General features: G+C 38.5%; 1 protein-coding gene across 7 annotated transcripts; it reads left to right on the forward strand.

The window, feature by feature from the left end:
* Positions 1-748: 748 nt before the first annotated feature.
* LOC131544692 (uncharacterized) lies at positions 749-25,477 on the forward strand. Of its 7 annotated transcripts, XM_058783098.1 has the most exons (17): positions 3,580-3,662; positions 7,719-7,803; positions 7,891-7,957; positions 8,332-8,558; positions 8,983-9,193; positions 16,645-16,826; positions 18,510-18,672; positions 18,862-18,938; positions 19,178-19,563; positions 20,773-20,819; positions 20,977-21,276; positions 21,364-21,648; positions 22,296-22,522; positions 22,703-22,801; positions 23,347-23,472; positions 23,837-23,941; positions 24,287-25,465. In XM_058783098.1, exons 10-17 carry the CDS (start codon positions 20,777-20,779, stop codon positions 24,395-24,397), a joined length of 1,296 nt encoding a protein of 431 aa, XP_058639081.1. In that variant the 5' UTR covers positions 3,580-3,662; positions 7,719-7,803; positions 7,891-7,957; positions 8,332-8,558; positions 8,983-9,193; positions 16,645-16,826; positions 18,510-18,672; positions 18,862-18,938; positions 19,178-19,563; positions 20,773-20,776; the 3' UTR covers positions 24,398-25,465. The 7 variants fall into 7 exon arrangements, with proteins under 7 accessions (XP_058639066.1, XP_058639076.1, XP_058639059.1 ...); XM_058783103.1 differs by lacking the exon at positions 8,332-8,558; XM_058783121.1 differs by lacking the exons at positions 3,580-3,662; positions 7,719-7,803; positions 7,891-7,957; positions 8,332-8,558; positions 8,983-9,193 and adding an exon at positions 16,151-16,221.
* Positions 25,478-25,512: the final 35 nt, after the last annotated feature.

Here is a 25,512-nt window from a genome sequence, read left to right on the forward strand (position 1 = left end):
CAGAGTGACAGGAAAGTTGGCTGCAATGATCCTTTAAATTCCAGATGTTCATCTGACAGTCAGCCTCTGCAGTGCCAAAGATAAGATGGTCGGAATGGAAGTGAGCAGGCAACAGAGCTGCAGGAGTGTGAAGAGATGGATTTTTGGCTTTATTTACTAACATAATAATATATAATAGTGAGTTATTTTATACAAAAAGCAAGATAACCCTGTTCTGTTGTTAGATGATAAAAGAGGAGCAATGACAATATGTAAACTGTATGACAATACCCCCCCCCCCCCATAATGCACACCCTTTACATTTTTATATATATTAAAATCTACTGTAAATCATATGTAAAAATTGCTATTTTTTTTAGCCCATTTGGTATTTTTACATATGATTTACAGTTTATTTGAATAAATATAAAAAATGTAAAAGGTGTGCATTATTAGTTTACACCTAAATGAACAGTTTACAGTTTGTATTATGACTGTAAGTCATTCTCCTCAAATGCTATTGAGCTTTAAATTTGCATTTGAGGCCATTCGGTTGTGAAAAATAGCAATTTTTACATATAATTTACAGTTTATTTTAATAAATATCAAAAATGTAAAAGGTGTGCATTATAGTTGATATCTAGATGAACAATTTATAGTTTGTTTTATGACTGTAAGTCATTCTGGTCATATGCTATTGAAGTTAGAAAAATGTACCAATATCGCATGTAACTTTAGAGACGGTCCCTAAATATGCGAATATCAAACGTCCAACGTCAAGCCAACTTTATGTCAGTTGGAAACTGCTGATATAATAGGCCTATATTTTTTGCAGTGTAAATACAATTGTCTGACTCGGCGAATTACTGAAAGTATTTTAAAAAGGAGTGTTCCTTTAATGGTATCCTTCAAATACAGTAGTATTTTTTGTAATGTTTTGGACATGCCTTTACACGACATCAACACGTCCGTGCAGCTGTGGCTGTACAGTAAGATATTATCATTGGTCCTATTCAAACCGGACAATGGACCGCAATAGGCTTATATCGAAGTAAGTGCACATCATGATCATTGTTCTCGTTAAAAAATAATAATAATAATAATAAAAATTAAAATTCCTCGTAACATGAGATCTGCAGTTTAGTTTAAAAATGAATTATTGTGCGCCTATAGCACTCCTCGCTGTCATTAAAACATAGGATGCCACATGAAAAGTGATCAAATGCATCCACTATATGTCTAAATTTAATTTTGTTTAACTTCTGCGTAATGACTTTTTGTAATTTCAGTGCTTTAATTAGAGTGGAATATTTATTGTAAATGCATATCGAAATGAAAACAGTTTCAAATCGTTTACTTCATTACTTCTCACTCCAAAAGAGTTCGTACGCATGGTCTAGAGAATGTCCGTACATATTTACGCCAACTTTATTTTTGATAAATCCGGATATGTGCGTGGAAAATTGCTTACGCATATTATATGCCCATTTTGTGCATACGCAACGTTTATAAATGAGACCCCAGAGCAGTTTATTTCCTGTTTGCATCTTGAGAAGATGATGCATGCATCAAAGCTCCAAAACGAAAGGCTAGTAAAGTATGTTAACATAAAGATATGACAAAGATTTTTGTACACATTATCTTTAAGGTGTCTAGTATTAATATATGAATTCGCATATATTCAGTTTTGTTGAGTGTGGTCATAGAATGAGTAAACTTGTTGATGGTCACAATAGTGGGATAACAGTGAACTTATACAATATAAATCCAATTGTTTGGGAAAATTACACAAAAATGTTGCAATGACAAAATATTGATCTAAATTAAAAGTTCAAATGTTACAAATAAGTTACAATATTGATGTTGTAATACTGGTAGCAATAATATAAAAATTTGATGATATATTTTACAAAAATTAAAAATTTTGAAAGACGTTGATGGTTGTATTATTTATTTATTTATTTATTTTTTTGTCTTTTATTTCAGTATTCTTGTCATTGTTATAAGTTTTTTTTTTTAATGCATAATAGTAGCCCTAGAATGTGATCAAACAGTTTAAAATAGCTGGGCTAAGATATATCAAAATTTTTTATGACTGCAGAAATATGTTAATTCAGTATAGGCTACACATTATCCCACCGGTCACAATTGTGACCTACCATAAAACACCATTTTCTTACACACTTTTCCAAAAAAAAAATTCAAAGGTTTACTATGACACATCATTTGGATATTTTCATGTCTGGGAAAAATTTGGGATTAAACGGGATATCAAACAAACAATAAATAACTAAACAAACAAATGAACGAACATATGAATGAATAAATGAATGAATGAATTAATTAACGAATGACTTTTTAATTTCACAATTCAGCCCTTTGGCTCTTGCAATTCTAAGTTAATATTTCATAATTCTGACTTTTTTCCTTTCCTTTGAATTCTGAGTTCAAAGGCCTATCTCACAATTGCCAGTTTATGTCTCTCAATTCTGCCTTTCTTTCAGTTCTGAATTTATTTCCCTCAGCATTCAGAATTTGCATCTCACATTTCTTGTTTTCTCTAAATTCTGAGTTTATATCTCACAGTTCAGAATTTTTTCTTGCGACTTCTCAGGATTGTGAGGAATGCAGAATTGCGAAATGTTAACAAGATGTTAACTCACAGTTGTCACAATAACCTTTTTTTTAATCCTGTGGCAGAAACAAGCTTCCATATAACACCTCTTTATCAGACCTATAGCAGAAATCTCCTTAGAAAGTTTGCTTATATATTTAATGAACTGATGCTACTGTTTCTTAACCATTATTTTATGTTTTAATTGTTAAATTTGTATTTAGGCATATGCATCCCTCCCACAAAGTACTCATGAGCACTGAGACAGATGCATGCTGGGAGTGGAGGGGTCCTTTAGCCACGCTTCTGACATATGTATCCTGTTGGGTTTGTTTATGCAGACTTGCCAGCCTGGATTGGTGTAGTCCTCTGTTAGGGCTTGTCTATGAATGGAGACAACTAGCTGTTACAGAAATATAGAAGGAACAGCTGAAGGGCTAACAAATAGATGGTCCAGTCCCAGTCTCCTCTATATTTGGGGATATGAATTGGGTTTGAGGAATAAAATTAATTCATTGGTGTGATGACTCAGTTAATTACCCCTGTATTTATTTAAAAATGACTAAATCAACATCAAATTATTATGTTACAGCCAATGTGTTAAAGGAAGGCTACTTGGCCAATTATTTAGCTACTTGAAGTTCCAAAAATACTCTAAAGCTCAACCAGCGTTCCACAAGAAAACAAACAGTCAATGGCAATGAAGGGAAATTGTCAGTTACCACACATTTAGGGAACAATGTTGTAAGGTTCTGCTCTTAGGCATTTGAGGTATGAATCATATTTCTCACAAGTAGGGATGAACAGGCAACAGTTGTCACATTTCTTGCGATATTTTCTTCTTTGAAATACTCAGCCCAAGCCTACACAATCCTCACAAAAGCATCGTCCATTGCATCAAAGTTGGTGAAGACAAAAGGCGGAATGTGCTCGGGGCGGTGTGTCCGCAAGACAGCAGAGGGGCTGAGTTAAACTCACACTGGACACTCCTACCGACAGCAATTTACAGCTCTGATACACGCTTAAATCCTACATTTACAACGGAAACAGCCAACGTATTAATGAAACTGTGAGTAGGCTATATGATCTTTTTGTGTGAAGAATATCATCTTTGTTCAAATTGCGAAAATAACCTAACGCTAGCGATTTAAAGCTCATTTTCCTTATGCAAAGTCTAAACGATGTTGTTTTAAATTCTACATTTGTTTTCTCTTTACAATATTAATTATAGGCTACTTTAATCCACATGCAATAGGCGCGTGAGCGTTTTTGTTAACACAGTCACCCTCCTATTTTTAACAGATATTTTGTCAAACATTGCTTTAGTTGTTGCTAACATTTCCCACTGCTTTTTGGTTTAAGTTTTTTTCGAAGCATTGTTGAGATTAAACCAAAATGTTAAAAGCGCATACATGCGTCTCATACACGAGTAAGCTAATATAACGTTAGTGACATGATTTAATAACCTGCTGTTGTTGTTGTTGTTTCTTCTTTCATTATTGGGCTTCTCTGCATAACTAAATCTAATTATTTCGTGCTTTCGCGCGTAGCACAATGAAGTCACTGAAGATCTGGGCCAATCATTTAATCTAACACCCTTCAGGAAAGCAGACCATTAGCCACCATTTGTGAGGGCGTTCCAGTTTACTTAAAAACATCCAGTGCACTTTATGTTATAAACTAACGCTTCCTAAAGATCGCATGAAGCACGACTTGCAGAGGAATCCTGTCTGTGCTCATTCTGAATAAGTTGTGGGTTTTGTGGATAGCCTGGAGTGGTGTAACACTTTATCTTGAATCTTTCACAAATAACTAAGCCTGTTTTTGAGATGTCTTTAAAACAAAAAAATCTACATGTATGTTTTTATGTTTTGCATCAGACAGAATTTTGGAGGAGAAAAACATTGATTTTATTCAGAGGCCCAAAACAGATCAATGATCTGCTATTTGTGCAGATATTTTTGTTTTTATGGCCACAAAAGTATGCTGAAATTCTGATAGATTGTAATTTAAAACACTTTGACTTACATAAGTGATTTACTTATCACTTTTACAAAAACAGACTACTTACATAAAATGCATATAAATGTAACTTGTCACTCTTTATCTCCCAAACTATGTCTTAGGGTGCTATTTAAATGGTTAGTTTTATGATCAAAGCTCTGTAGTTTTTATTGTGCGGGCGAAAAACATAATGCAGTGCGATACAATTGATGACGGAGAGATGTTCAACATTCTTTAAAAGCCTGATGTATCATATTTTATACATTTTACCATGATTTTTCTAAAACAATTATGTAGTATGGATAATCAAGTAAACAATATAAAAGGTATTCATATGTTTACTTTATAAAAATCAGTAAAGATTTATACAAGTACCTCACCCTGAAGGTGGACATTTTTAGAATTAAAGATATTTTTAGACCTTTTACTAGCAAAAAAGTGTAAACCATCCATCAGATGACAGAAGGTATGTAATAGACTGTATAACAAGTTTTTCTGCAAAGTTTTGATCATGCTGATAATTTAGAGACCTTATTTAGAGAAATTAATGCATCAAATATGATACGATAGGCTTTATAGGTTTCATATCAGCCAGTATTGCTTTTGTTTGGATGCACACAGAAAAATAAATGATCAGGAGATACACTGAACAAGGTGTTTAGACGACCCATAATTCTGATTTATGCAGGCATATGTCAACATGTTTTCTGTCCTATACTCTAAAAAAATGGTTCTTCAGCGGTTCTTTGGGGAGGTTGAGGTGCTATATAGCACCACAGTTTTTTAACTGTGTTTGCACTTGGATGGGATTAATGCAGAAGACAAATTCGGGTTACCATACTTGCCCACACCTCACTACATTATACTCCAAATTTTGTAATTGCAGTAAATTAAACTTAATTTACTAATTGTACATCAGATTTTAATTTATAATATATATATAGTGCCCTCCATAAGTATTGGAACAGTAAAGACAAAATTGCTCTGTTTGCTATGAAGTCAAGAAATCTGTAAATACGATTAAAAGATGAATATGAGACAAAACTACAGAATGTCACATTTTATTATTGGGTGTTTCAACACAGATGTTTTACCAGCTGAGAAGATCAGCACTTTTAGAGTTCATCCCTCTATCTGATGTGAGCATAAGTATTGGAACAGTTGTCTCACAGGTCTTTCTGAGTGACCAGCTGTGTCCTGTTGCATTAATTCTTCAGATATTAAAAGCAGGGAATGTGTCGTATCAGTTATATCTATTACTTCTGCATTCTGAGTCTTTCTGAACTCATTCATTTGATGACGACACACACAAACCATGAAGACGAGGGAGCTGACTCTGAGAGAAAAGCAAGCAATTTGGATGCTAAAGGAAAAGAGGAAGTCAATCAGAGCTATAGCAATGACAAATATATAGCAATAACAAAGGGCATGGAGAAATCAACAGTTTGGAAACCACTGGAGACATCAGCAGCCAACAACGACCTGATCAGCTGGGAAAAACAACAGTAGTTGATGACAGGTAAATCATAAAAGCTGTGAAAATTAACCCAAAAATACATGTCTGTAAAATCACCAACAACCTCCAGAAAGCTGGGGTGATGCTCTGACAATCTACTGTCTGCACACTGTAAAAAAAAAAAAAAAAAGTTGAGCGAACTTAAAAAAAAAATTTTTTACCAGCTTCAGCAGATTTTTGAGTTTGCTCAACTTATTTTTGTGGGAGATTCTCAAATTTTTGTTGTATAAACTTAAAATGACAAGTTCAAAAAACTCAAAAGTCTGCTGAAGCTTGTTGCCTTAAAATTATAAGTTGGCTCAACTTTTTTTTTCTTTACAGTGCAAGAGACTTTGACACAGACTTACAGATGCTACACAGAAAGATGCAAACCTCTGACCAGCACCAAAAATAGAAAGGCAAGATTAGAGTTTGCAAAAGCCAATGGAATTTTGGAACAGAGTTTTATGGACAGATGAGACCAAGATGAACCTTTATCTAAGTGATGGGAAAGCAAAAGTGTGGAGAAAAAGGGATCTGCAAATGATCCCAAGCATACAGCCTCATCTGTAAAGCATGGTGGAGGTGGTGTCATGGCATGGGCATGCATGGCTGCCTCTGGAACAGGCCCTCTCAACTTTACTGATGACTTAATGTATGATGACAGTAGCAGAATGAATTTGGAAGGGTACAAAACCATCTTGCCTACCAATATTCAAGAAAATGCCACCAGATTCATTGGGAAGTGCTTCACATTGCATCAGGACTATGACCCAAAACACCCTGCCAGTTCAGTCAAGGAGTTTATAAGGGCAAAAAAATTTAAAGTCTTAGATTGCCCAAGTCAATCTCCAAATTTAAATCTGATTGAACATGAATTTCACCAGAAGAAGAGGAGACTAAAGGCAGAAACTCCCCAAAATAAGCAACAGTTGGAATTGGCTGCATTAAAGGCTGGGAAAAGCATTTCAAAGGATGAGACCAAGAGTCTGGTGATGTCTATGGGTCACAGACTCACTGCTGTGATTGTGCGCAAGGGATCTGCAACTAAATAATAGCTTTTCACCTGTCCCAATACTTATGCTCACATCAAATGGTGGGATGAACTCTAAAAGTGCTGTCCTTTTTATTTGGTAAAACACGTATGTGTTGAAACAGCTATAATAAAATGTGACATTCTGTACTTTTGTCTCATATTCATCTTTTATAATATTTGCAAATGTCTTGACTCCACAGCAAACAGAGCAATTTTGTCTTTACTGTTCCAATACTTACGGAGGGCACTGTATATATTATACACACACACACACACACACGCACAATCTTTTTTTATTTAATGAACATACACAAAATAAAATGTCTCTGTAACTCATTTACACATACCATATAAAAGTAAAATCAGTAAAGAGTTAAAGCTCTGGTGTTGAATTATAAGTGTTTTATGTTATTCACACAGTATTAATTTTATAACACCACATTGTTTTAGAACGATATTTATGTGCTGTGTGTGCGGCTCGCGGTGCGAAGCTGACGAGGAGGTTGCTTTTTAACAGGAAAACACTGACCATTTACATATGTATTTTATGACGTTATATTATTTTATAACAATATTTTTCTGCTGTGCAGTCCTAAACTTTTCTCATAGACAATTTTCTTTGACTCGTGATACTGAGAAGACTGAGATGATGTTACTTTTTGGAAAACACCAAAAGTAAGTGACTTACCTCATTCACAATATGTAACATCATATTGTTTTACAAAGAGATTTATGTGATGTGCGCTCCTAAACTTTTCTCAGAGAGACATTTGCTTTGATTCACGATGCGGAGCAGGCAGAGGTTACTATTATCAACAAAAGACATAAAGTAAGTGTTTTACCTCATTTACAATGCTTTTTATAACATCATATTGACAAATCAAACCACTGTAAACTTGCATGTCTCGTGACCTAATGTCATATCATATCGTGAAGCTTGTAAATTGTTATTTTGAGTGTTATTTTCAAATATTCATTTGAAATAACTCTTTACAGTATACTCAAACTTTCTATATTGAGTGAGAAAAAATTTAAAAAGTGATTTTGTCACCTCACAAGATATGACACATGACTTACATAAGCTACTTTTAACAAGTTTTTGTGGGTGCTTTTTTTTAAGAATGTGTTTTTGTTCACCAAAAGTGAGTTATATGGGTTTGGAATTACATTTTTGAGTAAATGATTCCTCTAATGTTGTTACAGATGGTTCATGCTGGAATAACTGATAAATCAAAAGGAAATTTGTTTGAGTATAAAATCATCAGTACATTGTCAAGTTGGATGAAAAGAGCTCTTGTTAACATTTTTTGGACACATATGTAGGGAAGATGTAATGTGTTCTCCCGTCCTTTGGGGGGAGCTGTGTGTTGTTTCTCATTAGGGGAGTGAGCCCTCCTTTTCACCCACAGTTCTATTTCCTTTGTGAAAAGGTAAGGAGGGTTATCATGTTGCTCCACTATATCCATTAAATTTATCCAATTATATTAGCCATCCATGTTATTAGAAGAACTATATTGTTGATGAGAGGTTGGCTAATGTGTATCAGACATTATTTTTGATAGATTGTTTTATATTTCTGATATTATTGCACGGTTCCTATGTTCCATGTGGTTGAGCATATTTTCATGTATATTATAGTATGTTTCAGGTCTATTTGTGTATTTTATGGTCTAATTCTCCCTATTTTGATTACATCCAGCATTGATCTTAGTCTGTCATATGCTGTAGTCTATCTTTCCTGTGTTTTAGGGAGTTTGTGAACAATGAGATTACTTATTTCCTGTTATAATTCATTATGTATTGTAACTTTGAGGTTATTTGAAATGAACACAGTTCTATTTCCTTTGTGAAAAGGCTGTCACCAGTCTGTTCTGCTGTGAGAGTGACTGTGTGGAGAAAGGAGCCTAATAAAAGAAAGCTGCTCTGTTTGACTCAACGATTTTGGTGTCCTCCTCATTCACCCCTCACCTCAACACAACGCAGAGACATTTGGGGGAGCACACCGACGAAGAGGGTTACATCTTTGGTGCCGTGACCCGGATCGTTGGTTTTCATGTCAACGGAAGTAAGCTTTTGTATAAATAGTGTGAGTAGAGTGGGGATAAAGTAAAAAAAAAAAATCAGAATTTTTACTCCCCCACGCCTTTCTTTTGCCTTAAAGTGACAGTGTTAAATGTATTGTTGGACTGAACTGAGTTTTGCTTAAGGAGTGTTTTTTTTTTTTCCTTTCTGTTTCTGAACACATAATATTGTACATTAGAGTGTTAATTTGTTCTTCTGAGCAACGAATATGTGAATTGATGTGCTTTTTGAAATCTTATTCTTTTTCTTGTGCACGTGAATAGTATTTTGGGTATATTTAAAGCTCTTAAAGTGGGTCATTTTTTTTTTTTTTTTTTTTTCTCTACTTTTATTTACCTTAATTCTCGATAAAGCGCTTTGTGAATACAGGAAAAATAAGATACACATAATGCATACACTTGCTGCAATAATTTGCATTTGACTACATTTCTCATATACTTACATTTGCAAACAATACACATAGTGTACTGCACACTACATATACACTGTGTGTTGCCCAGGCAAGAAGAGTCTAAAAGTGAAAGGAAAATGCAAGGGATCCCCGAAACTACCCCTCATCGGCCACCTCCCTGTCCTCAAGTACCTTTAAGGCAGCCTTTCCAGGCCACCCCTTGGTTGCCAGTAAAGCAGGAAAAAATCCAACAGTATAAAATAAGCATGCCCATTGATTTGAGTAATGGAAGTGTGTCCCAGTCAGATGATAACTCCCAACAGTCTGTCAGGCCAAAGAAGGCACAGCTAGTGGCACACACAGAGAATGTGCCACCCTCAGCAGTCAGCTTCCTCCAGTCGGGGACCTGCCTCAGCACCTCTGCACAAAATCAGGCTTCAGATCATGTCCAAATCCCAAACCACATGTATGGGCTTCCAGCCAGCATGCCTTCATTTAGCCCGTTCCCACCTAATGTTAAGACGGTTTCATCCCAAACTACCATGCATGACAGTGCCAGTACAATTCAGGCTTCACCAAATATGGCCAACAGAATTCCAGCTGACATGTGCCTTTCTACAAATGTCCCATACTCTCACCCAGCATCGACTGTGCCACCTACTTATCCAGGTATGATCCAGGCACCTAGTATGTACACTTCTCAATATAGCATGCAATCTCCTGCTGCAACTGTTTTTTCACCCCAAACTACGTTGACTGGCCTTCCAATGGCTATTCAGGCCCCTCCATCCTCCTGCTATGGTGCTCCAAATGCCATGTACCCATCGACACCTGACTCATTTCTGCCCCCAGCACCTCCTTTTTTGTCTGGACCCAATTTTCCTCTCAAAACAGATCCTGCTCAAGCCTGCCAGATTTCCAATGACCAAAAGCGAACTTCACATTCAAACTGTGTCGTTGTGTCATCCTCCTCTACTCCTGTATATGCTCCTATGACAATGCCAGTGTATCCTGGATCACATATGTATGCACAGCAACCCGTTTTGCCACAACAACCTCAGACTGCACCTCTGCATGTGGCTTATCAGCAAGACACAAACATCCATGCCTCTGCAATGACCACGCCACAACCCAGCTTTACACAGACGCACCAAGTACGAAATGTGCAAGTATTCAGTGGTGGTCCTGACTGCAGGATACTTATTGAAGACTGGATACGGGATATGCAGTATCTACTTGATGCTGGAGGGATGCCTGCAAATCTGGGGTTTGCTACAGTGGTGCGACATTTGAGTGGTGAAGCCAGGAGGCTAGTTCTGAATCTCCCACCTAATGAGCAGACTACTGGCAGAGCTTTTGAAGAACTACGAGCTGAGTATAGTGATATGCAGACATCTCTGGACCCATTAGCAGATTTCTATGAGAGATGCCAACGCCATGGTGAATCGGTGTGTTCATATGCCATCGCCCTGGAAGCCACTTTACGTTCAGTAGAAGAGGCGCAGTATGGAGGCCAACCTTTTCCAGACCGTGATAGCAAACTGACTCGTCAGTTCATGAGAGGATTGAGCGATGAAGAGGTTTATCACAGGCTTGCGCCAATGAAGCCAAGGCTTCTGAGTTTTCGTGAACTTCAAGCAGAACTTCGTAACCTTGCTCGGGAAACTAAGAAGTCACAGCCAAAGGCTAAAAAGACGTATGCCCAGGCTCAGTTTACAACTGCCAGTTTTAACCGGAGTGGAGAAAACTCAAGAACAGACAAAGCAAACAAACTGAACTCAGATCTGTCTGAACTCACAGTCATGGTAAAGAAACTGATGAGCAGCCAAGAAGATCAGATCAATAGGTTGATCCAGCTAGAGGCTAGAGTTGGAGCTTCACCACGCACTGTGCTTCCTCAGCCCCAGAGATCTCAAGGGAGTAGTGACACTGAAGTAAGGGACGAAGTATGCTATCGTTGTGGAAAACCCGGACACATTGCACGTCTGTGTCGGACGTTGATGATTGATGAGGTGGCCCCAGCTGAAAATAGAGCAGAGACCAGGCAGGATTTAAATGTGTAAGGCCTGTGGTTACCGGGGCAACCACAGGCATGCAACAGAGTCCCCAGCAACATGAGATGGCCGCGTCTAAACCAGCTGGCACACCGCTGGTAGGTCCGTGTAATGAAGGGGTGGTTGAAGTGAATGGAGAGATGTGTAAGGCTCTCATTGACTCTGGCTCTCAAGTAACCACACTTACTGATGAGTTTTGGCGACAACATCCTGTCCTTTGTACTCAGGAATTGCAGCCATCAGACATCCCCATTGAAGGTGCCGCTGGCCAACCTGTATCTTATGTTGGTGTGCTTTGTATCAACCTAAAGTTTTTGGGAAGGGTCTACTCAAATGTTCCTGCTTTCGTTGTCCCTGTAACAGAGTACCGGTCCAGTGTTCCATTGCTTATTGGAACTAATGTAATAAGGGTTTCCAGAAATGACCTTCAAGCATCATATGGCAGAAAATATCTGGCCAGAGTGAAAATGACTAATCCAGAGTGGCACTCTTCACTCGTGGCTGTTAGTAAAAGTGAACCTGGTGGAGCTGAGGGTAAAGTGGGTCAAGTACAGTATGCTGGCCACAGAATAAGAATACCTGCTGGTAAGGAGCAGGATGTTGTCGGCAGAGTTATGGGTGGACCAAAGAAAACACAGTACACAGTTCTGGTGGAAAGTGATTCTTCCAAAAGGCTACCAGAAGGCCTTATGGTTGCCAGGCTGCTTGCTAATGTGGAGAAAGGTTGTGTTCCAGTCCTCCTCTTGAATCTATCTGAGAAGGATGTAGTTGTCAATCCAAAGACACTACTTGCAGATGCTTTCCTGGTCAAGAATGTCGTTGAGGAAGGAGAAAAGTGCCAAATGCCCTGTCAGAACCAGTTCATGTGCCAAAGTGAGTGTGGGAGTTCAGTGACGGTGTCTTTTCAAAGTCATCAGCAGACTACTAGTGTTGAGTCTAATGATGGTATGATATGTGGAGTTGATCTTAGTGCTGCAGCAGTGGAAGGTGAGGAGCAGTTGACATTGCTCCGGGATTTGTTGAGGAGAAATGCGGATGTCTTCTCCAAACACTCCATGGACTATGGACATACTACCACTGTGCAACATGAGATACCCCTTATAGACCCAAAACCTTTCCGCCTCCCTTATCGGAAAATACCCCCATCTCAGTACCGAGAGGTACGGAAGGCCATATCACAGATGGAAGATGCTGGAGTCATTCGTCCAAGCAAAAGCCCATATGCATCCCGATCGTTGTTGTCTCCAAAAAAGATGGCTCCATGAGGATTTGCGTGGACTACAGGAAACTGAATTCCTGCAGTACCAGAGATGCTTTTCCTCTACCAAGAATAGAGGACGCATTGGAGGCATTGGGTCAGGCAAGGTTCTTCTCTACTCTAGATCTTACATCTGGCTATTGGCAGGTTGAAGTGGCTGAACATGACAAGCACAAAACTGCATTCAGCACACCGATGGGGTTATATGAGGCCAACAGGATGCCGTTTGGCCTGCAGAATGCCCCATCAACCTTCCAAAGATTGATGACCTGCTGTTTTGGTGATTTGAATTTTGAGAGCCTCCTGATCTACCTCGACGATATAATTATCTTCTCTAGGACCTTCGAAGAGCACCTTGAGCGGTTGGAAGTTGTGTTCAGCCGGCTCCATAAACATGGTTTGAAGCTGAAGCCTCAAAAATGTAGTCTGCTGAGGAAAGAAGTTCAGTATCTGGGACACGTTGTGTCTGCAGAAGGTATTCGTACAGATCCTGAGAAGACAAGTAGAGTCAGGGACTGGAAGCGGCCATCCAATGTGAAGGAAGTGCTGGGGTTTGTTGGTTTTGCAGGGTACTACAGGCGGTTCATCAAGGGATTTGCAACATTAGTGGCACCCTGTATAGACTTACCTCTGGTGACCCAAAGAAGAAGAAAAGAGGAGTGAAAGGAACTTCTGGACCTGCAAAGCCGTTTGAGTGGTCAGATGAATGCGAGAAAGCGTTTGTAGCATTGAAAGAGAGATTAATTACAGCACCAGTTCTGGGCTACCCCAACTACAGTTTACCGTTTGTACTGCAAACTGATGCTTCCGGTGAGGGTCTTGGGCGGTCCTTGCACAAGTTCAAGATGGTGTGGAAAAGGTGATTGCTTACGCAAGCAGAGGTTTGAGACCTCCTGAAACCCGATATCCCGCACACAAGTTAGAGTTTTTAGCTCTAAAGTGGGCGGTTACAGAAAAGTTCTATGACCACCTCTATGGGCATAAGTTTTCTGTGCTGACTGATAACAATCCTCTTAAATATGTGATGAGCACCGCAAAGTTGGATGCCACAGGTCAACGCTGGGTATCACAACTTGCTATGTTTGACTTTGACATTGAGTACAGGCGAGGGAAGTCTAATGCTAATGCTGATGCACTCTCAAGGATGTCAAGGCAAGAGGTTACAGAAACCCTTCAGTCATGTCCACAGTGGATTCCCTCCACTCAGCAGGTCCAGTCCTGCAGAGATGACACAGGGGTAAATGAAGCAGATGTTAGTGAGCAAGCGGAGAGAACTGTTGTATGCAAAGAGGGAGAGTTCCTGGACAGTGTTGACAAGCCAGCTGACCCATTTGATGGAGCAGGAACTGATGCACTGCCTGTAATAACAAAATTAGAGATCAGAGGAAGTCAAAAAGAGGACCCTGTCATTGGGCCTGTCCTGCACTATAAAACACTTAACAGAAAGCCAAGACGTGGAGAAAGATTGGAGAAAGGGAAAGATGTCCTGCTTCTATTAAAAGAATGGAGGAGGCTGGTGGTCAAAGATGGGATTCTCTACAGGCAGGTTAAAGATGTTAAGGGACAGTTCGTTGCTCAGCTGGTCCTACCAGAGAAAATGAGGCTTCTGGCTAAAACGAGTCTTCATGATGATTCCGGTCATTTAGGATTCGATCGTACCTTAAATCTGTTCCGGGAACGATTCTTTTGGCCAAGAATGCATAATGAAATAAAATCCTGGTGTGAACAGTGCGAAAGATGTTGTCTGAGGAAGACTCCCACAGCTGGAAATAGAGCTCCACTGGTCAGCATTCACACTAATGCCCCAATGGAACTAATCTGCATGGATTTTCTTGTCCTGGAAAAGTCTAAGGGAGGAATAGAGAATGTCCTGGTGGTAACCGATCATTTCTCGAGATTCGCCCAGGCTTACCCCACAAAAGACCAAAAGGCTGTCACTGTGGCGAAGGTGCTGTGGAAGAATTTCTTCTGTCGATTTGGGTTCCCAGCAAGACTCCACGCAGATCAGGGCAGAAATTTTGAGAGTACAGTGGTCAAGGAGCTGTGCAAGTTGACTGGAATCACAAGGACTCATACCAGCCCCTACCACCCACAGGGCAATGGGATCACAGAGATTTAACAGAACTCTGATGAATATGTTGGGCACTCTTGATCCTGATCAAAAACCCAAGTGGCATGAATACGTTGACGCACTAACACATGCATACAATTGCACTCAACATGATTCGACTGGTTTCTCCCCATACTTCTTGATGTATGGCAGACATCCACGACTGCCTGTTGATCTCCTTTTTGGTTTGTCATCTGCAAAGGAGCCATGCGAGTACAGTGAATATGTCCAGACGCTGCGTGAGTGCTTGACTTATGCCTATGGCGAGGCAGACAAAATGTCGAGGCATGCTAAGGACCTTCAGAAGAAGCACTATGATAAGAAAGTCAGGAGTGGGGTGTTCCAGCCTGGTGATAGAGTGATGGTGAAATTGTGTTATGTTGAGGGGAAACACAAGCTGGCTGACAGGTGGGAACCACGTCCATATATTGTGGTGAAGAAACAGCCAGGAATTCCAGTGTATGTGGTTCGTTCAGAAGATGGAGACAGGGAAAAAGTCATCCACCGCAATCTTCTGACCCAGTGTATGTTTTTCCCGGTGGGTTCCAAGCACCTAGCTGGAGAAGAGTCTGACATGGAGGAAGTGTCTGGAATGGACTCAAGTGTTTCAGAGGGAGAAGAGGAAGAAATGGAGGCAATTGAGAGTGGAGACAGTGGCATGATTACACAGTGTCCAAGTGGGGAATTGCCAGATGTAGCGGGCGTAGAGTGTGAACAGAATGAGAGTCAGTTGAAAGAAACTGTGAATGAAAAGGAAGAGGATAAGAGCAAACCCTTTGAAGTCTCAAATCCTGACCCTCCAAAGAGACGATATCCTGAGCGGAAAAGGCGCCCACCAAATAGACTCTCATTGGAGATTCATGCCCTCCAAAGTGAAAGTGACCAGGAGAAAGTAGAGAGAGGAAGGAAAGTGTGGGAAAAGGCTAAAGCAATGAAGAACTGCCTTAGCAACACACTCAGCCATACACATTCCACACACATACTTGCAAGAGAATTGTAAGATTTAAATTGTGCATTTATTTTGGGGTTTAATTTATCCTAAATTAAGTGATGACAGGGACGACATCATTTAAAGAGGGGGATGGATGTAGGGAAGATGTAATGTGTTCTCCTGTCCTTTGGGGGGAGCTGTGTGTTGTTTCTCATTAGGGGAGTGAGCCCTCCTTTTCACCCACAGTTCTATTTCCTTTGTGAAAAGGTAAGGAGGGTTATCATGTTGCTCCACTATATCCATTAAATTTATCCAATTATATTAGCCATCCATGTTATTAGAAGAACTATATTGTTGATGAGAGGTTGGCTAATGTGTATCAGACATTATTTTTGATAGATTGTTTTATATTTCTGATATTATTGCACGGTTCCTATGTTCCATGTGGTTGAGCATATTTTCATGTATATTATAGTATGTTTCAGGTCTATTTGTGTATTTTATGGTCTAATTCTCCTATTTTGATTACATCCAGCATTGATCTTAGTCTGTCATATGCTGTAGTCTATCTTTCCTGTGTTTTAGGGAGTTTGTGAACAATGAGATTACTTATTTCCTGTTATAATTCGTTATGTATTGTAACTTTGAGGTTATTTGAAATGAACACAGTTCTATTTCCTTTGTGAAAAGGCTGTCACCAGTCTGTTCTGCTGTGAGAGTGACTGTGTGGAGAAAGGAGCCTAATAAAAGAAAGCTGCTCTGTTTGACTCAACGATTTTGGTGTCCTCCTCATTCACCCCTCACCTCAACACAACGCAGAGACATTTGGGGGAGCACACCGACGAAGAGGGTTACACATATAACAGACATGGGTAAGCCACATTTCCATATTTAAGATTATTGATTGTCATGCATAACTTTTTGATCATTAATATTTGTTATTTGCCTAATAATAATTAGAAGTCTGGACTCTTTCTAGTAGGGCTGCCCTCGACTAAAGATTTTCTAAAGACTGTTTTTTATTGTTTGTTTTTTTACATTTTATTGACAGCCCCCATTTTTAAAGTGCCCCTATTATGGGTTATGAAAGGTTCATATTTTGGTTTTGGGAGTCCCCAACAATAGGCTGACATGCATGCAAGGTCAAAAAAACACTTTCATTGTCTTAAAATATGCATTTATTTTTTCCTTTTTTGTTCACGACTCCCAAACGGTTCGTTCAACAATTCATTTTTCCAAACCCCTCCTTTATGCGATGCTAATCTGCGGTGATTGGTCTGATGACCCACACTGTAAAAAAAAAAATTTTAGCCAATTTAACATTTTAAGGCAACCAACTTCAGCAGATTTTTGAGTTTGCTCAACTTATTTTTGTGGGAGATCCTCAAATTTTTGTTGTATACACATAAAATGACAAGTTGAGAAAACTCAAAAATCTGCTGAAGCTGGTTGCCTTAAAATTTTAAGTTGGCTCAACTTTTTATTTATTTTTTTACAGTGCAGTCTGTTGTGATTGGTCTTCTGCGTGCAGCGCATGTCAATAACGGAACGCCCATCACCATTACTTATCCCACAGCTCGGTGGTAAATACCCAAACAGCATGGTATATGCTTAGCCCAATGCAGAAACGCATTGATAAAGCACTGCAATTTGTATACCAACGTATTGCTCTATTGTTTATCAGAACTCCAAATAATAACAGCGACAAACATTCACTATTCATCGACACATTTCTAGACGATTGCGAGTGACCCGATGTAATTGTACTACATCGTAACCTTTTTTGTTTGTTTTTTGTAAAGGGTGTTTGACCCTCCTTGCATGTTCACTTTGTAAACACTGGGTCGGTGCTTCTGCAGCGATGTAGAAGGATTTTGAAGTTGGAGGAGAAAATGAGTTGGGAGTTTTTCGACATACCCTAACTGTACCCTAATGGATTTACCCTCACAGCGTCTTCTCCACAGGAATCCGCTACGGTGTTTGAGGGAGGGGAGGTTCAAGTTTTCCCGGGCTGCACGTGCAACAAGTGGGCGGGCATAAATATGCTAATGTTTCATGTTTACGTCACCTTGAAACAACTAAAGATTCGTTTAAGAAAACGACTCGTTTTCATGACTCGGAGTCGACTCTTTCTTTTGAAAGACAATAACTTTATACACGGTGCACTTTTAGATTTAAAACTTTGCAGGATGTTTTCATTCACTTTCATGCAGTTACACACTGCATTAAAGGTCATTTTCAAAAATCCATAATAGGGGCACTTTAACAATTTAACTACCCCAAAAGGTTGATGATCAGGGAACATCTGTGTGTAATGGAGGAAACAGAAGCTTAGACCAAACGTAGAGCTCCTCAAAGAAGGGATGGTGCTGATAAAATGCTATTGGACAAATTTTGTGTCCAAATATAGCACAGACTCTCTCTGAGTTTCTGTGTTTCAGACTGGCCAAAATGCTCAGTACAGTAGTGTGTTAATTGCCTCCTTGTTTAATTGTATGAGTTATGACTATATTTTAATACATGTCTTTCCACCTTTGCCTTCCTCTTAACATAAGCTCCTTTCGGATCTGTGAGACCACGCCAATGTTGATGTGGACCAACAAATTCTCACACAGCTCTCTGTAATGACACGCTGAGTCCTTCAAGTTTCGCGGAGTCCCCTGACGGAGAAGTTCAGGTGCATGATTGATGACTGTGAAGATGGCAGACTGAAAAAAGGTAATTAAATCATTACTGCTTAGTTTTTCATTGTACCACTGACTGACACCCTACCTCTCTGCCTGAGATCATACCTGTCTTCTTTCCTGCATTTATCTATCTTACACACAGTAATGGATGTACAAAAAAAAATATGGGTAAAAGCATCCACCATGTTATGTTAATCTAATGAGGTTATTTTGTTTAAAGGCATAGAGTTGGAAGCAGCTATTCTGCTCTTGCCTGCTCTGTTCAAGGAGGACCCGGGGTTGCTGTTGGGAGTTGAGGTGAGCCATCACAATCTAATCAAAGCACTACACTTATTGCACATTTTGTTATTCAGATGATTTCAATGCAAACATTAGTTTTTTTGTTTGCTGGTCTACACAAACTATGCTATCAAACTGAAGAGAAATTTTGTTCATTTTCAGTTCATGGCCAAAAGTATTTGAGCAGTTGTATGACAGTAGTTAAAAGTAATTTAAATGCTAAATTAAATTAAATGCTATTATCCCCTCTCCCCCAGGGCCATTCTCAGACCAGCCCATCCCAACACCTAAGATGAAGCTTAAAGGCTGTAGGGAGGGTCATCTCGTGCAGTATGATCACATTGTGCTCACGTTGGATGGACAGTTAATCACAGAGGAGAGCGAGGACATCTCGACGGGACTGGGACTCCTGTGTGTATTTTGTGTTTGGAATCCAGTATCCTAAAGCAGCGGTTCTCAATTCCAGTCCTGCCGACCTGCCCCCACATGTTTGCATGTCTCACTTATTTAACACACCTGATTCAGATCGTGAGCTCGTTAGAAAAGAGCTCCATGAATGAACTGTGCTCTGACTGACATGGTCCCACAGTGTCCCTACCCGGAACATTCATTCACAGATTTACACTACTTCCTGTCACTGCAAGTCAGTATTTTCTCTATTTCTGGGCCTCTTCTAGTTGCAGTTTCTATTGTTTTTTTTTAAATCCTGAAGGACTTACAGAAATGTTAGTACACTGCTGACAGTGAAAGATACTGCAGTACTTCAGAGTGTACAACTTAGTTTGCACATGGTTGTGTATTATTAATTTTCAGTAATTTCACTCCCTCACTATTAATGTTAAAAAGACTAGATTTTCTAAATAAAGTAAAGAACTAATGTAGGCCTAAGACTGTAGGCGAAAAAGTTACCTGGTTACAGGGCTAAAGTATATATATGTTAACCAGGACTCTCTCTTCTTCAAAAATGTACATATTTCAAGCTTGTTGCATTATTTTGTATGTGTATAAAACAACAACTCCCTGTATATTGTGATGTTGTATAAGTATATTTTCTGGCTTGTCAGCACTCATTTTATTTGCTGCTGAAAGAAATAAATTAAAAGGTTTTGAAAGTGGGATGTATTTTGTTTCTCAGTAAGCATTTAGTACAGGATTTTTAATCTTTAAAGCAGCAATTTGGTAGGAAACGATTAGTTATCATTCATCTTTTAAGTAAAAGTGTTATTTAGAAGCATATTGGCTCATCTATGGTAGTAATATATGGCACCTCTAATGGTTCTGTATAACACATTTTGACAAATGTGCTATAAAGCATCTTATCTTTAAGAATATGTGCCATATAGTACCAAACGAGGTGTCCCTATGATTAAAAGCCAAAGAACCACTGTTGGAACACCATTTTTGAGAAAAAGTGCTATATGGCACCTCTTATGGTTCTAAATAGCACCATTTGACAAAGTGCTATATGGCACCTCTAATGGTTCTATATAGCACCTTTAAGAATAGGTGCTATATAGCACCAAAAGTGGTTCCCCTATGATTACAAGCCAAAGAACCACTTTTGGTGCTATATAGCACATCTTTATTTTTTAGAGTGTATATTCCCCCAGCCATCGGGCTAAAATAAACCCAAATGGCTTCTTTTTTTTTACCCAGTATTTTGAGTGTGGGAATATTCTGAAAAAAAAGTGTTTAAATGACTCCAAATTCTGATTAATGCAAGCATATGGCAGCTGATTTATTCAGATTTTTAGGAAGTATATTGGCTTAATCTGTTTAAGACAATCAGGTTGATGTTTTAATGTAATGTGTTTTCAGAATCTATCTGCAATACTGATAGATCTTTTCTCAGACAGATGCTGAGTATTTGGACCCTCCTTGCAACTGCTGTTTGTGCAGGTATTACAACATTTGCTTATTAACCATACTGAACATGCACAAGAATAACAGGACAAGTTGAATCATGTGTTAATTTAAATAAACAGCCTACACAATGCTAACTGCCAGTTCAAAAGAACTCCTACTCATGCCATTCTAAAGAACATTTCTCCCTCAGTGTCAGTCTCTGCAATATCTCAGAGGCTTGTAATCCACGGCCATCAGTTTACTCTGGATCTTCCTGAGAGGACAAAGAGGTTGGAGTTTGTTAGTGCTGATGAGCATGAAGAACTTACTATCTGGGAAAGACAGCACAAAAGCTTTTCTTTCCGGCTAAGTAAACCCAGTAAAGGTGAAGTGAGCAACACCACAAAGGGCTGGACGTTCAGAATCAGACATGTTACGTTTGACGATCAGGGAAACTACACCCTGTACAACTTTGATTTAACTATCTCCAGTTATATAGTGAAGGTCCAGAGTGAGTAGTAATTTAAACCTCCATCTCAGAATAATATCTCTGTGACTGTCCACATATCCTCACTATCTGTCCTTCTCTCCTTTATAGCCAGAAGAAGAGTCATTGATCGTATCGCAGGTGAAACTCTGAACATATCTCTGGCAGGACTCAAGCAGAGTGATGCCACACTTCACTTTTACAGGAATTATTCATCTGTCACTCTGGTGGAGAATGGAGTTCCTGTGGGACGGAACCACCCAGACTACATCAACCGGCTTAAAGTGAACAGCGAAACCATTCAGATTCTCCATGTAAATGTATCAGATTTAGGCAGATACGAGCTCACTGATCTCAAAAGAAGAGTCGTCTTAAACAATACAATGAAACTAGTTGGTAAGAAACTACTTCTTTTCAAAATCTTTTAAAATGACATATTTTAGTAAAATAAATTAATACTTTTATTCAGCAAGGATGCATGATCAAAAGTGACAGTTTAAATGGATCAAAACCCATTTGTAATGTTACAAAACATTTTTATTTCAAATAAATGCTGTTCTGTCAAAATTTATTATATCAAAGAATACTGCAAAACATGTATCACGTTTTTCACCAAAACATATTTAGCAGTGATAACAATAAGAAATGTTTTGTGTGCATCAGATCAGCATATTAGAATGATTTCTGAAGGATCATGTGACATTGAAGACTGGAGTAATAGCTGCTGAAAATTTGGCTTTGACAAAAAAAATTACATTTTAAAATGTATTAAAATAGAAAACAGCTATTTTGAATTGTAAATATTATTTTACAATATTACTTGTTTTTTGATACAAAAATGCAGCCTTGGTGAGCATATACTGTAAGAGACGACTTGCAAAACAATAAAAAAAAATCTTACTGACCCTAAATGTTTGAATGGTAGTGTATATTCAAATAAAATATGTGTATGTATACAATTTGCTGATTTTATTTTAGAGAACTGGGTTTCATGCATTACTACATCTCTTGATGTCTGTTCTTCTCTCCAAATGTCTTTGTAGATAAATATAAATATAACTTTAAGCCTAAAAAACGTCTCCTAGCTCTGCTGCTGCTTGGGATTCCTGGAGCAATCTGGTACCGCTACAGAAAGAGAATCTGCAAAAGCTGCCGGACATCTAAATCACACACACAAACAGAGCAGTCCAACACCGAACCAGTGTCTATACCTTGCAGCAACACTGTGACTGTTCCTGTTGGTCCTGTAGGTCCTGGGGACCCTGGCCAGGTAAAATAAAGTCTGTCTCTCTCCCTGCACTTTCCTGTCCATTCTCTACTGTCCTGTAAACAAAAAAGAACAAAAAAACACTTTGTGACAGAACCATGCTAAGCGACATTAGAATAATCTAGTGATTGTAGCTGGTGCACATTGTAATTACTATTAATAGTTTGTTGTTTCTGACTAAAGGGCTACTTCGCTGGTTATCCACCTCATCCAGATCAAGGTCAGATTCATTATCCTTATCCACCAGAGTCGAGTGGACAACCTGCTGTTCCTCCTAACCCTGTGAGTTCACATACACTGAGATTGACAGCAGATCCTTCTACCCAAAGTGACAAATAAAGAAAGTTCATCCTGAGGTGGCAGCAACTTTTGAAACTTTTCAATACAAGTTCCAAATTATTTAATTAGCTCTAGAATAGCAGAATGGGAAAATAATGCAGGGTCTGAGACCTGTTTTTTGAAAAGTTTATTCGAACGACATGATTTTGGAATGATGTGTCGTGTGAGTTGCCGCATAAGGTGCTAGATTCGAGAGCATCTGACAAAAAGACATCCATCTAATGCATGTTTACATAGAAAAACAATGTAAAAGCAAACAGTGGAATGCATAAACATGTTCTGTGTGCATGGTCCCTAAGACCAACATGAATTGTGGTTTGGTTTTTATCTGGTGGACCAGTATAGTATAGCCATGCAAAATTTAATTCCAAAATTCAGGATTTAAAAAAAAAAAAATGAAAGCAAGGAGAGCAGTGAGTACAGTAAAGAGTTTTATTTATTTAAAGTTAAACTGTAAAAATAAATTTTGTGCATGTTCTCTTTTAAAGGGCTTTTATCCTGTGTATGTGCCTCAAAACCCTGTCTATCCTCCTGACTTTGGACCTGGACTTCCCCCTGCTCAGCCGCCCCAGTGGAATGCCCCTCCACCCCAGTATAACCCTTCTGCACCTGTGGTACATCCAAAATCTTTTGCAGATCTCTTTGCTTTTCATTTATTTCTATGTGTTTTTTTGTAATGTGTAAAGATAAAAGCAGTTTAAAATGCATTAATGGTTCTGAAGGGGAGAACACAGGGTTAAGTGTGTTTCATAATGCAATTCCAATTCTACTAATATTTGTCTTTCTATCAATTTTTTTAATCAACGTACATTTACTATATGTGATTTCTTCTTTGTTACTTTTTCAAAATCACTTGCATTAAAATATCCATTCAAATTAATTTAGTCATTCTTTATGTGTATGTGCTTGTTTGTGTATATATATTTGTATAACATGAAAGTATACATGTGTATAACATGATACTGTGTGTGTCCTCAGAACTATACGCCAGTAATGAACAGAGCTCCTCCTGGGCCTGAACCCACAGGGATGAATATGAATGAATTGCCGCCAACTGCCCCACTGCTCACACCTCAGCCTGCGGTAACACCTAATATTTTTCTACCCTTGACAGCTTGTTAAATCATTAAAAGGGTCATATGATAGTATTTACTGTTTATTTTTTTCTATTAACATCTGCCTGTGAGTAAACATATCTTGGGCTATATTCTAGATTTTGCTTTTGTTTCCAGTACAGTCTTTAACTGTCCAGGCCTACAGCAACAGCCTCTTCATGTTACATTTTGACATTTATTTTTAAATAAATTGCAGAAAATGTGCCACACATTGCTGAAAATGAATGTAAGAAAAAGTAAAGCTTTATGACTTTAGACACATTTCATATTCCCAAGGTCTCTCTGTCTCACACTCTTACCTGTCTTTTTCTAGTCGCAGCCAGCTGTTATGAGCAGCATTTCCACGGATGTCCTTAACTCCAGTGACTCTGGTGTCCAGTTTGACATAAACAAAGGAAAGTCTTCTGGCAGCAACTTCCTGTAGTTGCTCCAAAATCCTGAATTATCACTTCAAGGGATATAGAAACAAACACTTAGCTGTTTGCTAAGTGTTATATGCTACGCCCTCTTCTGAAGACGGGGTGGGAATATGCAGCTCATTTGCATTTAAAGTGATGCACACCAAAACAGCTCTTTTGTAGTTACGCCCCAACAATGACATTTTCCAGATGTTTTAATAAATGATCTGTGGGGTATTTTGAGCTGAAATGTCACATTCTGGGGACACCCAAGACGAATATTACATCTTGTAAATATGGGCATAATAGGTGCCCTTTTAAAGTCACATGATATTTGGACAAAGGAATAAGGATTCACCCTCTGAATGGGCAACGCCCATTGTTGACAGACATGTATATTGAAGTACCATAAAAACGCCAATCAATATCCGTAAACACTGTCACTATTGACAGTAGTGTATTTACTTTTTTGTCAATTTTTATGCATATGCAGTCTCCAGAGAGGTGTAGAGTTGTGCAACAACAAAAACCTGTAACCTGAGAAAACTAAAATATACAATGTTATTTTTATTTACCTGCTTAAACAGCATCATGTAAAGCCCAGGAATCTGACACGTGTGAAAACATTACAGGATTTATGGCTAATATAGTTAAATACATATAATGCATGTTACTATTAATGCATGTAAGTGAATTTAAATGTATTAACATAGTGCTTCAGAGAATTTTCTCAACTATCATGCCAGTAGCTGCATTTCTTTAGGGCATTTTCATAGTGCTGTTAGTTAGCTGCAATAAAACAAATGCTGCAAACAAAACATTTATACTTGAATCTTGATCATATGTGTAAAATAGTGACATTTTATATTATGATTCATGTTGTAGTTGAACATAGATGCCTTATTTTAACTGCCCTTCATATCTCAATGGATATCGAGACAATAAAAAGGCCTACCATTGTTCTTTAATAAGATAAAATACTGCTACCAATTTCTGCACCAGAATTGCATTTACTGTTCATATTCTATATTCTCATTTTTTTTTTAAATTATTTTGTCTGACATATAGTGCCAACTAGCAACGTCATTTCCCTTGTAACATATTGCACTATGAACAGATTAAATGTAATTTGTTGTTACAC

Source organism: Onychostoma macrolepis, chromosome 01 (genome assembly GCF_012432095.1).
Source record: "Onychostoma macrolepis isolate SWU-2019 chromosome 01, ASM1243209v1, whole genome shotgun sequence".
NCBI classification, from domain to species: domain Eukaryota; kingdom Metazoa; phylum Chordata; class Actinopteri; order Cypriniformes; family Cyprinidae; genus Onychostoma; species Onychostoma macrolepis.

Excerpts from the sequence above, each read along its gene's own strand:
- LOC131544692 (XM_058783076.1), top strand. The coding sequence starts at position 912 with ATGTTTTGGACATGCCTTTACACGACATCAACACGTCCGTGCAGCTGT. Across the intron at positions 20,820-20,976 it reads TGCAACTGCTGTTTGTGCAG|TGTCAGTCTCTGCAATATCT; the intron begins GTATTACAACAT and ends TTTCTCCCTCAG. Across the intron at positions 22,802-23,346 it reads CTGCTGTTCCTCCTAACCCT|GGCTTTTATCCTGTGTATGT; the intron begins GTGAGTTCACAT and ends TCTCTTTTAAAG.